Source organism: Chanodichthys erythropterus, chromosome 13 (genome assembly GCF_024489055.1).
Source record: "Chanodichthys erythropterus isolate Z2021 chromosome 13, ASM2448905v1, whole genome shotgun sequence".
NCBI classification, from domain to species: domain Eukaryota; kingdom Metazoa; phylum Chordata; class Actinopteri; order Cypriniformes; family Xenocyprididae; genus Chanodichthys; species Chanodichthys erythropterus.
Window position 1 is genome coordinate 18,099,360 of NC_090233.1, and position 13,055 is coordinate 18,112,414.

Below are 13,055 nucleotides of genomic sequence, written 5' to 3' on the forward strand. Positions count from 1 at the left end.
GTGTCAAACTGTAAATTTGCAGTCGGAGAGATGAGAGAGCGAGAACATGCAGCTGGTATCGGTATATCAATACTGCAGAAACACATTTTCTTTTTCTCAAATATTTTTAATTTAATTTTGAGTAAATATTAGGGATGCACTGATATTGAATTTCTGGTTGATACCAATATTATTTTGTGGTTATGGATGAAAAATGGCCAATATTAATTATTTTGTGTACAAAATTAAAAATAAAACACTGAAAACTAAAATCAGTTTTTTAATGTTACAAGTGAATTTGGGAATCACAGCAATGGCCACGTAATGTTTCTTGTGCAAGAAATCACAACTCATTCATGTTGCCAGATCTAGCTAGAAAAACAATGAAAAAGAATAAGCCCACAATAAACTAAAAATTAATACAAATGCTTTATGTTGAAAATAAGACCAAAATATCACGATCCGCAGCTGCTCACTTTAAAAGCTTAGCAAACTTGATCGCTTTATGAGCCAAGCTTAAACAACAAGCCCAGGACACTTATAATAAGTGGACATGACGACACAGCAAGAACCGCTCTGTGAAGCAGCTTTTACAAGCATAAGCAAAACACAACGCCTCCATCGACTGTGCTTTAGTTAAAAGTTTAGCTAAAAACACATGGAGTCTTTTGTCACTGTAAGATTACTTATTCAGAATAATATTACTTAGTCAGAATAGCGCATACCAAACAAGCTAGACCCCAGAACGTTGCTATGGTTACTACTGTGTCAGTCATCACAGTTTCGGGAGTGAGCTGTGTTCTGTACACTCATAGAACGAAAATTTAGGGAACTCACTCCCACATTTAAATGCGGTTGTCACTCCTGAATCTTTACAGTGTGTACGTGGCCATTATGATATACAGCATGAAAATGGATATTTTGAAATCTAATGCTCACTTAATATAAATGTAAAAATAGGAAAAATTAGCAATTAAATATCCAATACCCTGATACTGATAAATTGATAAACTGACAAAAATTTGAAAACTGTCTGATAACCAGTATCAGTATTCATATACTGAATCTAAAATAAGTGGCAATTTAATTTAATCAGTATTGTTTATATCTCATTTATATATATATATATATATATATATATATATATATATATATATATATATATATATATATATATATATATATTGGACCATAAACATACCATATATATATATATATGGTATGTTTTTGGTCCAATTCTCACTATTAACTAGTTGCTTATTAGCATGCATATTACTTATTGGCTGTTTATTAGTACTTATAAAGCACATATTAATGCCTTATTCTGCATGACCTTATTCTACATCCCTTAATTCTACCCAGTACCTAAACTTAACAACTACCTTACTAACTATTAATAAGTAGTATTTAGGACTTTATTGAGGCAAAAATCATAGTTAATAGTTAGTTACTAGTGAGCATCGGACCCTTAACTAAAGTATGCCATATATATATATGTTTTTTTTATTCTAATACATACAAAAAACACGAAAAAATCTTACCAATCCCAAACTTTTGAACAGTAGAGTATATGTTATATATAATATAAAAATATTATAAATGTAATATGCAAATAGATTTAGCCACTGGCCATTGAAGAACCCATAAAGCTTAGAAACTTTTAGAAACTTTCAGCCCAGTGTTGAGGTGTGTGATTCAATAATGACCTCATCATCCAGATAAACCAGGAACTGCTGGAGATTAGAGGACAAGGCGGGAGGTAGTGAAAGGCATAGAGGAGTGGGACTACAGCTCTAGCCCAGCCAAGTAGGAAGGAAGTGAAGAGGAGGCTGGAAGATTAAAAAGGGAGGCCAAGATGAGAACAAGAGGAATAGAGAGGTGACCGAGGGATGGGATGGAAGGGAGGGGAAAGAAGAGGAGGTTTAACAGCTGAATGCTCACTCAGAAGGGTTAGAGGCACCCAGACTGCAGTCAGCTCCGCTCTGAATGGCGGCAGGAACAATGGGCCTTCTCATGGAGCCTGTCTGCTCTGCTCTGTGGTGGGCAAACCATTCAACTGCCTGCTGCCTCGGCCCTCTTATTCTCTTTGGGAAAGTGTGGGGGGAGTTTATGAGTAGGGAGTCGGGTGCGCTGTGACCAGCAGCTGCCGCTCCCTCATTAGCATGCGCACCTGCTCCCTGAGGCCTTTTTGGAAGGCCGATACAGGCCCTCGTTGCATTATTCCAGCTCAGTACAGTTCATAACTGCACACAGCGATGTGTTGTCTGGGTTAAATCAGCCTAATTTTTCTGTATAAGATCTCAATTCCTGTTGAAAAAAAAAGGTGTTATCATTTTTTGTGAGATAAGAACTTGATAAACTATGAAAACATACTGTAACCTTGAAAATGCAAATTCTGAAACCAAACTGAACCCCAGTTTGATATTTATATGGAATATAAAAGAAAAGATCTGTCACTACTTTCATTTCATCACAACTTTAAGGGTACAGCAGCAAAAAAAAAATACAGACCGTTTAATTCTCAGGGTCAGAGAGGGAGTGGAAATTGGTCATAAAAATGTTTGTGCAAACTAACTTAGTAAATGGACTGCAGTAAAGAGTATTAAACAATAAAAATGTATGATATGACCCTTTACATATAATTGGATTTGAATTCATGGTAATTTCTGCCTGTTTAACAGTCTAGAAACCAATTCTCTACTAAGGAATTCTTTTACGACGTCAAGATTTATAAGAAGTTTGGAGAGTTTGTTGTTGTGCTGCTGATGATTAAGATGTTTGTGTAATACCGCAAAAACCTAAACAAACCTCCAGAAATGTGTCGGAGTGGCCATGGGACAATGAGAGGAAAGGTAGCATTGTGGGCAGCAGTGCAGTTCCCACCGCGCACTTAATGGTTTTGTCGTGCCTGGTTCTCAGTCCCCTGTGTTTTCTTTTCTTGGTTGAAGTTATTGGCCATCCTAATCCTGGGAGAGACACAGTAAAAACACTCACCCCACTGAGGGGGGCCCTGTTTGGATCAGAGAACAGTGCACTGGGAATGTGTTGAGATATTCCGGTTGCCCCCCGGGGCCAAAAACATGGCTTAGGTATTCCAGAGGCTCTGGATGGCTTTAGCTTTTTGCAAAAGGTTATTTCAGCATAGTCATGTCGAGGGAGGGCCCCTTTTGTGTCGCTGAGTAAAATCGGCAAAAGATTACTTTCAAACCAACCCAGGAAAAACCTGTTATGAAGTCTGTATGGCTCTTTTACAAAGTTTTTCACTGTGCTGTCTCTGCATTCCCAAGGTCCTGATTGATGCTGTGGAGACTCTCTACAGTAGAAGAATAGCAGGCATTGAGGTGGAGGAAGACAGCTTTGAAGTCCTGATAATGTTAGCCCTGGGTTCAAAGACCCTGTATAGACACTGCCTTGTCTTTGGAGTGAATGAATTCAGATTCATTCAGAAAGGCTGAGGTGCTCGATTTTCCCCTAAGAGCTGCTGATGGATGGCTGACTTTCATAAATCCGTTTGAAACAGGATTAGACTTGTGAACCAGAATCCAAATCTGTGAGAGAACTTTAAACATTCAGAAAAGCACAATCATTTTCCTTAGATATACTTTTAAAACGGTCAGATATTTTATCTGAATTCAGTGCAAATTACAATAAAATAAATATGTACTTCTTACACTTTTGTTACTGCTGTATGTATGTTTTTCCCAAGCATACATTAAGGGCCCTAGCATACACCCAGCGCAATGTGGCGCCAGACGCGACGCAAATGTTCTTTCCTAGTTTCAGCCCGCAGCAAATTATCAATTTTATGTCCTTTGCTATGTTGTTTAAATAGCAAATACATTTGCGCCCATCTGTTTGCCCATGGGTGTGCTGGTCTGAAAACGAGGTGTGTTCAGGTGCATTGTTGGCGCGTTACTATTTTGAGGCAACTGAAATAGACTGCACCATTGACCAACTGAAAACTGGTCTAAAGTATTTGTTTTGTTTTTTGAAGAGCATGTTAGTAATATGCACCTATATGTCATGTTAACCTCGCACATGAGCAGATCCGTTTCCTCACTATATACGCGTTTAGTTTTTCCACTTGCAAATTCTGCCTTGTAAATAGCGAATCCGCCATGGTGCGAGCGGGAATGGAAGACGAGACTATGGTTGGTTTATTGCACGTTATGCCCAAAACACACCCATGACTCATTAGGAGAATAGGGACAACCCTTTTAGACAATGCGTCTGGCGCACCGACCATTTTTCCCATCCTTAAACTAGCAAAAGTGGATTTGGACACGCCCTAATTGCACCATGCGCTTAGATCATTAAAATAGGGCCCAAGATGTAAGGCAGGGATGTTTCCTCCGAGGAGGCAAGGGAGGCAGTGCCTCCTCAAAGAAATTGCATGAGCCTCAGCGCACATCACCTATTACGTTATCGTCATGGACCAATGGTAGTACGAAGGTGTTTTGCAGCTGGAGCGAACTTTTCCTGAGAGTTCGCTTTGGCAAGCCATTTCAGACTCCCAAAACGAACTTTGTATTGGCCTGATTTTGTTCGAAATGACGTCACATCAGTTCATTCTTCGATTTCGTTTGAAGTATATCGGGGCCTTAATGTCCAGCCCTCTCAAAATTCTTTCTCAAAAGAGTTTTTTTTTTTTACTCCAAACTGTAAGATGTTTAATGTTTTGTAATTTCCATATAAAACCACAAATAAAGTCTAATAGTCTAAAAGGATTTGCAGTACAGCCCTTTTACCTTAATTTATACTGCCACTTTATTCAGTACTAGGCTAAAGCCAATGGAAGTTGCCTTATGACTATGAAGTTCAAATCATATACTGAGTGCAGTTTAAACTAACTGTTAATTAATTATGGTTTCTTTCCACTCTGCAGGTGTCTCGATCAGTATGCTGGTCCAGCGTGCCAGTTCCGCAACCCTTGCTTCCTCTCTCCATGCAGAAATGGTGGCGTGTGCCATTTAATTACTTCTGCCAACAAGGTGGACTTTGTCTGCAACTGCAGCTTGGGCTACACGGACCGACTGTGCCTCACTCCCACCAATAACGTGTGCCTTAGCGCCCCATGCCGAAACGGAGGCACTTGTGAACTCACCAGCATCTACAATTACAGGTGTAAATGCCCGCCAGGCTGGTCAGGTAAGACCACAATCCAGTTTTAAATCAGGCATTTGAGAAATATGAACTAGAATTCTGCAGAACATATTCTGACCTTAAAACACTCTTATTCACTAGGTAAAAACTGCCAGCAAGCTGATCCTTGTGCCTCAAATCCTTGTGCCAATGGCGGTCAGTGTAGTCCCTTTGATTTTGACTACCTCTGCCACTGCACACCCTTCTTCTCAGGCCAAACCTGCAAACAAGATGTCAACGAGTGCGCCCAAATTCCCTCTCCTTGCAAGAACGGCGGTGTGTGTGAGAATGAGGTGGGCACGTATCGCTGCAACTGCCCTGCAGAGTACACCGGGAGACACTGCGAGACACTCTATCAGCCATGTAACCCCTCACCATGCTACCACGGGGGCACCTGTGTACAGAAGGGAGAGACGAGCTACGAGTGCTCCTGTTTGCCAGGTAGGCATCCTTAATTCTTTAATAACCATTACCATTAATTACAAGTAACAGCATTGAACTCATCAGCAGCAATGGAACTAGTAAAGATTCCTTTCTGAATCACAAAATAATAAGAGTCTGCCAAATGGAATTAAGTCTGTCTTGTATTCAAATACCCTGTATTTGATTACAATGATTTTTTCATTTTGTTTTGTTTTGACTGCTGGGCAAAAAAAAAAAAAAAAAAAAAAAAATAATATATATATATATATATATATATATATATATATATATATATATATATATATATATATATATATATATTATGATATATATATAATTATATATATAAATATGTATATATATTCTCAGCGTAAATGAGTACACCACCTTTGAAAAGTAACATTTTAAACAATATCTAAATGAACAAAAACAATTTCCAAAATGTTGACAAGACATTTTTATATATAAGTTTTATATAACATCTGTTTAACTTATAACATGAAAGTAAGGTTAATAATATAACTTAGAGAACAAAATTTTCAGTTTTACTCAAATTAGGGTGATGTAAAAATGAGTACACCCGACTGAAAGTCTCTTGAGCAAAGCTACATTTTAGACTACAAATGTCTAATTTAAGAAGAATTCAAGCACAGGTGAGTGTAATTATTCATTACACAGGTGTCCAGCAGACAGTTGACTTTGGGGTGTTAAAGCCCCTTCCCATTTCATGCTGTCAGCAATGGCACCACATGAAAGAGAAATGTCACAGGACCTAAGAAAGAAAATAATTTCTTTACACCAGAAAGATGAAGGCTACAAGAAGATCAGCAAAGCTTTACTTATCAGTCAGAATACTGTAGCAAAAGTGGTACAGAAATTTTAAAAAGATGGAACTGCAACCATCTCACAGAGACATCCAGGTCATCCACGGAAGTTAACACCTCGACAGGAGCGTCTTCTGATGAGAAGGGTTGAAGAAAATCAGCATGCAAGTTCACTGCAGTTATCTCAAGAAGTAGAAAGCCAAACTGGGGTGACTATTTCCTGTGACACAATACAGCGTACACTGCAGAGGAATGACATGCATGGGTGCCGTCCATGAAAGAAGCCTCTCCTAAAGCCCAGGCACAAAAAAGCCCGCCTAGAGTTTGCCAGGGCCAAAGTCTTCTGACAAAGATGAAAACTACTGGGACTCTATACTCTGGAGTGATGAGACCAAGATAAATGTTTTTGGAGCTGATGGCTTCAAAACTGTATGTCGTCGCAAAGGTGAGAAATACAAAGAAAAATGCATGGTGCCTACAGTGAAACATGGTGGTGGCAGTGTCCTTATGTGGGGCTGCATGAGTGCTGCTGGTGCCGGGGAGCTGCATTTCATTGATGGCATCATGAATTCACAGATGTACTGCTCTATACTGAAAGAGAAGATGCTACCATCACTCCGTGTCCTTGGTCATCATGCACTTTTCCAACATGACAATGATCCTAAACACACATCTAAAGCCACTGTTGGATTTCTGAAGAAGAACAGGGTGACAGTGATTCAGTGGCTCCTGATCTGAACCCAATCGAACACCTATGGTGAATTCTGAAGTGACAAGTTAGCATCACTCTCCATCCAGCATCCGGTCTCTAAAAGAGGTCATTCTTGAAGAATGGAAAAAGATAGATGTTGCAAAATGTCGCCAACTTGTTCATTCTATGCCTAGAATTGGTGCTGTCATTAAAAATCATGGAGGCCATACAAAGTACTAGATGTAGTAGTTTTTGTTGTGGGGTGTACTAATTTTTGCATCACCCTAATTTGAGTAAAACTGAAAAATGTGTAATTAAGTTATATTATTAACCTTACTTATTTGATAAGTTAAACAGATGTTATATTAAACTTAGTCTTGTCAACATTTTGGAAATTGTTTTTGTGTTCATTGAGGTATTGTTTAAAATAGTACTTTTCAAAGGGGGTGTACTCATTTACGCTGAGCACTGTGTGTGTGTGTGTGTGTGTATATGTGTATATATATAAGTTGAAATTCCTCAATATTATTACCCCAATTAACAAAACCTCAACTAATTACATACAATATAGCATTAAAATAAATAAAAAATAAAACTACAACCGAATAATATATCAAAACACATTTAAAAATAAATAAATAAATAATAATAATAATAAATTAAATTAATTAAAAAAATTAAATAAAAAATTAGGGGTGGGAATCTTAAGTCACCTCACGATCCGATCTGGGAGTCATGATCCAATTCCAAAACGATTCTTGATCTACCTGTACTTTTTTTCTTATTAATGAATTAGGTAACAAGTAATTATAACTAATTTTTAAAATAATTATAAATAAAATAATAACTTCAAAACATACAAGCAAGAAGCAAATAATAAAGAGGAGCAAAGAAACATATTGCAAGCAATAAACAAAGAGTGCTTTTAGTATTTAAGATTATCTTAACGTTTTCCATTCAAGAACTGCGAGTGATTTTTCTTTCTTATCTTCACTGTTGTTTGATTGTTATTATGACAACGTAGACAGCTTGAGATCTAGCTAATAAGCTGCATTCACGCATGGATCTCTTTTGAAATATAAGAAGTAATGTTATTTGTCCTGCCCATTTAATTCATTAATTTTGCATCATAAAACTATTTTGAGACACAAGTACATTAAACCACTTGCATGCGCGAACACTCTTCACAATTAAAGCGCGCGTCAGCATTTGAAATTGAAAGCAGCCTTCTGTTAGTGAGTTTCATATTAAATATATAAGTCCGCTGCATTCCAAACAACATAAATGATGACTTCGTAGAGCATTTGTAATTTTGTAAGGAAAATTCTGATGGGCAAGACCACGCACAGCAACATGAAACAAAGCACGCATCTCTCACAGCGCATCTCTCCAGTGCAGTGAAGCCCGCAAATGTCCTTGTAATTCGGTTCAACCTTTCCGAACTTCATAAAAGGTTATTTTACAGAAGGTTCGAGTGGTGTATGTATTTGAGGAATTGGAAGCAAGCAGAATCCGGGTATTTTTAAAGCACACTCAGCGTCATTGCGCATCTGGTTAAAAACTAAGCTCAGAATTCATTCTAAAATTCTCAGAATCGATCCAGAATAGTTGGAGATAAAATCACGATGCATCGATGGATCGATTTTTTCAATGCAGTAACAATGCAGTTTGCCGCTGTAACAGAAAATAGTGACGAAACTAAGCTACATGACATGGGTTTCCATGTCATGTTTTTTTTGTCAAAATATTAATTACTTTAAAATAATTGCAATATTTATATGGCCAGCTAAATCACCATGAATATACTCTGAATATCTGATATATTGTCTGGGTGTAATGCTTATGTGATTATGTATGTATTATGTAGCAGACTTGTTCTAACATATTCCCTTTCCTGGCTTAAGAGCTGTTTACCATGCTTACAATTCAAAGACATGATATCTTAAATACCCATGGTTATGGGGTATATGGCTTGAATCTTGAATCTTTTTAATCATGATGAGGGCTTTAACTGACATTAGTTACATAACAAATGAGTTCATTAAATGATGGATCAATGGCAGCCTCTTAACTTTGATCTCTCTGAGGAAATCCACTCAGCTTATTTTGACTCACAAGTGTCCTGTTGACGACATCTGTTCCAGCGGCAAGACAAATGATATCGGCCTTTTATCCGGGTCAACACTGAAGGTAGAGATTTTAGATGAGCTCAGTGAGTTTGCAATAACAACGCAGTATCAGTGTTTCCCACTACTTCGGAACATGGGATAGGCTACATTTTCCAGCTTGCCCTTCTCTCAGCCTTATTTAAACCCAGTCTAGTCATAGTATCTGCACTCCCACTTGCAGCTCTGTGAGTGTGTGTGTGTGAACAGGCCGGCAGGAAAATATTTGCGCTTATCGTGAGGAAATGTCTGAACGACAACATCCTTATGCTGGTGTCCCTAGGTTAGAGTCAGCATTGGGAGAATGAGTATGTGTGTGTGTGCTCGTCTCCTGTCACTACTTTGGATCTGAATGGAACTCGTATCATGCCAGAGAACATAACCTAACCTCAGCTGTGAGGAAACATCACTAAAGTCATTTCTTCCTGTTTTATTCCATGTATTCATGGGCTTTAAAGAAATAATTCATTTTATATAATGTGATCAGTTATGAAACATATCCTAACTGACATTTTTGGAGTTAAATCATAGGAAATTGTGGTTAGAGTCGGTTAAGTTGTTGTCGTTGGTGCCTCTAACAGAACCCCGGTACTGCCAGTCTTCTCAGAAAAGGAAGACTGTTGACCGCAACAACAGTAACGACTGTTTTCGAATGTAATAAGGAGTTTCACAAAATGTTATCCCTCTGTTTATACTGGGAAACAATCGAATTTTCATGTTTGTGTTAAAGGATCTGTATTGTGCAATCTGATATAAATATTTAGTTCTTCGCGAGGCGACATGAATTCTGTCTGCAAACAGTTGCTCAAATATTTATCCATGTCTAGTATATTTGAAATTGTGGGTTATGTATTCAGTAGTGTTTTATTTTTTTAAATTCACACGGCTCTAATGTTATAGTCTATGTTCACGTTTTTTTTTTTTTTTTTTTTGATGATGATGATGATGATGATGATGATAGTGTGAACAGCAAAAATAACTGATATTCTGAAAATTCAGATCTGGACTCACTTTCATTTGTGGAAAAAAATGGGATAGGTACAGTACCATTCAAAACTTTGGGTTTGGTATGTTTTTTTGTTTGTTTTTGAAAGATGCTCATGCTCAGCAAGGCTGCATTTATTTGATCAAAACTCTTTTGGTTACACTTTATTTTAGCATCCTTGTTACAACATAATTATACATTTAGGTACTGATTAATATTAATTAACAACATGTACTTACTATAGAGTTAGAAATAGGGTTTGGTTTAGGGTTAGTTGCATGTAATTATGCATAATTTACTGTTATTACTACAGTAAGTACATGTAACATATGTAACAAATAAAGTGTTACCACTCTTTTCTATTACGGTGTAATTTATTCCTGCGATGGCGAGGCTTAATTTTCAGCATCATTACTCTAGTCTTCAGTGTCACATGACCCTTCAGAAATCATTCTAATATGCTGATTTGCTACTCAAATCAGCAGTGCCTGATATGGACGTGTAAACAATCTTGTCACTTCTGGCTTTTGAAACTAGATTTTTAAGAACAATTTCGATGAAATTGCTTCTTTCTTTCCAGGCTTTAGTGGTCAGAACTGCGAGGAGAACATTGATGACTGTCCAGACCATCGGTGTCTTAACGGAGGGACCTGTGTGGATGGAGTGAACACTTACAATTGTCAATGCAAGCCAGAGTGGACAGGTACCAACTACCTACTCAAACCCTACACTTCAATTACAGTTAAAAGACAACATGCCTTTAACAGACAAAGACAATTTTGAATCAGATCTCTGTTTAGAAAGGTACATGTTGTATTTTGGAGTGAAATTAACGACTGTATGTATATACATGTTAATTTCTCAGGTCAGTTTTGTACCGAAGACGTTAACGAGTGCGATTTGATGCCCAATTCCTGCCAGAACGGTGGTACGTGCTTGAACACGCAGGGTGGATATAACTGTGTGTGTGTGAACGGCTGGACAGGGGATGACTGCAGCGAGAACATCGATGACTGCGCAGATGCTGCCTGCCACGCAGGAGCCACGTGTCATGATCGGGTGGCCTCCTTCCTCTGTGAATGTCCTCACGGGCGCACAGGTGTGCATAGTTTTTTTCACATGCAACTGAATCACTCCTTTTTTTATTAGAGCATTAGCTCTGTGGGAGATTTGAGCAAAACCACTGAAGATAATTTAAAGACCCTATTTTCAGTTTAATGAACCACTTATTTCACTTATTTTCTTTCGCAACACGAAGGGGCATATCAATTTGATTCTTTAATCTGCTAAAATGTATTTAGTCTATGCACTTAGGATTACACCTGCACATATATGATGTAAAGCTAATAGCCATGGACTAAGTGCCACAAAACATTGTTTTGTACCAAAACATCATTTGTAACACTTTATTTTACAGTGTCTTTGTTTACATCTTACATGTAGTTGCTATAGCAATTACTATAAGTTGTGCGTAATTACATGCAACTAACCTAAACCACACCTTAATATAGTTATGCAAGTACTTGTAGCTAATTATGTAGATAATAATCAGTACTTAAAGGTATAGTTCACCCAATAATGTAAACAAAGAAATTCATACAGGTTTAGAACAGCCTGCGGATGAGTAAATGATGATGATTATGTGTATTGATGTCTTAGGTCTGCTGTGTCACCTTGATGATGCTTGTATTAGTAACCCGTGTCAGAAAGGCTCCAACTGTGACACCAACCCAGTCAATGGCAAGGCCATCTGTACCTGTCCTCTGGGTTATGTTGGCCCAGCCTGTGACCAAGATGTTGACGAATGCTCACTGGGTGAGGAATGGCTTCTTTAAAAAAATACATTTGATAAAATGAACACTTGAACACCGCAGCAACCACCCAGAACACCCTGGGTGAACAACCACATAGCAACATGCTATGAAGCACTATGAACACCTTAGCAACTGCATAGCAACACCCTGGAAACCTGAATAGATGGAATATTTTAAAGGAAAATGTTTAAGGGTGTTTTGTGTCTCTCTTTTAGGTGCAAACCCTTGTGAACATGCTGGAAAGTGTATAAACACAAAAGGTTCCTTCCAGTGTAAATGTCTGCAGGGATATGTTGGAGCTCGATGTGAACTGGACATAAACGAGTGCATGTCCAACCCATGCCAGAATGATGCTACCTGTTTGGATCAAATTGGAGGCTTTCATTGCATCTGTATGCCAGGTAACCCAAAAGACCTGCTGCATTTGGTTTAGGACATAGCCTATATCTAAATGCTCACTATATATGAACTCATACTAGTGATGTCATTACCTCACATGGCCAACCAATTGCTTTTTTTGGCTGTAGCATTAATGATACTTGTCTATGAAAAGCTCACATATTCTGTTTATTATAGACAAAAGAAACACTAATAGCATCTCTAAGACAGGCTGAATTCTCTTGCTAAATCTGGAGCTTATTCCCCTATGCTAATTGGCAGGGTACGAGGGAGTCTTCTGCCAGATCAATGCTGATGAGTGCAATAGCATGCCCTGCCTCAACAATGGGAAGTGCATCGACAAGATCAACAACTACCAATGCGAGTGCCCCACAGGTGAGCATGCAGGGGTCAATCACCTCCCAGGACAGAACAGAGAGAAGAACACTAATCCCTGCCCTGAGGCAGGCTTACACAGCCAGGGCTAAAATGCTTCGAATAATCCATATGAAAGCTTCTGGAAAGTTAGAATTTCAGACAGTTTTTGCTTGAACGAGTGGATATATTTCATTTATGCGTTGCAAAAACCTGCTTATGGCATTTATAGTGTTCATAAGACTTTCAGTGTTTTAAGTTTGATTTGTCCTGAAATTA

General features: G+C 38.1%; 1 protein-coding gene across 1 annotated transcript in view; it reads left to right on the forward strand.

The window, feature by feature from the left end:
- Positions 1 to 13,055, forward strand: part of notch1b (notch receptor 1b) — a 54,270-nt gene that overhangs the window by 13,676 nt on the left and 27,539 nt on the right. Inside the window, exons 3-9 of the mRNA XM_067408393.1 lie at positions 4,865 to 5,127; positions 5,224 to 5,562; positions 10,790 to 10,912; positions 11,075 to 11,308; positions 11,869 to 12,024; positions 12,239 to 12,424; positions 12,684 to 12,797. Coding sequence (XP_067264494.1) covers positions 4,865 to 5,127; positions 5,224 to 5,562; positions 10,790 to 10,912; positions 11,075 to 11,308; positions 11,869 to 12,024; positions 12,239 to 12,424; positions 12,684 to 12,797 — 1,415 coding nt within the window. The remainder of the gene's footprint in view (positions 1 to 4,864; positions 5,128 to 5,223; positions 5,563 to 10,789; positions 10,913 to 11,074; positions 11,309 to 11,868; positions 12,025 to 12,238; positions 12,425 to 12,683; positions 12,798 to 13,055) is intronic.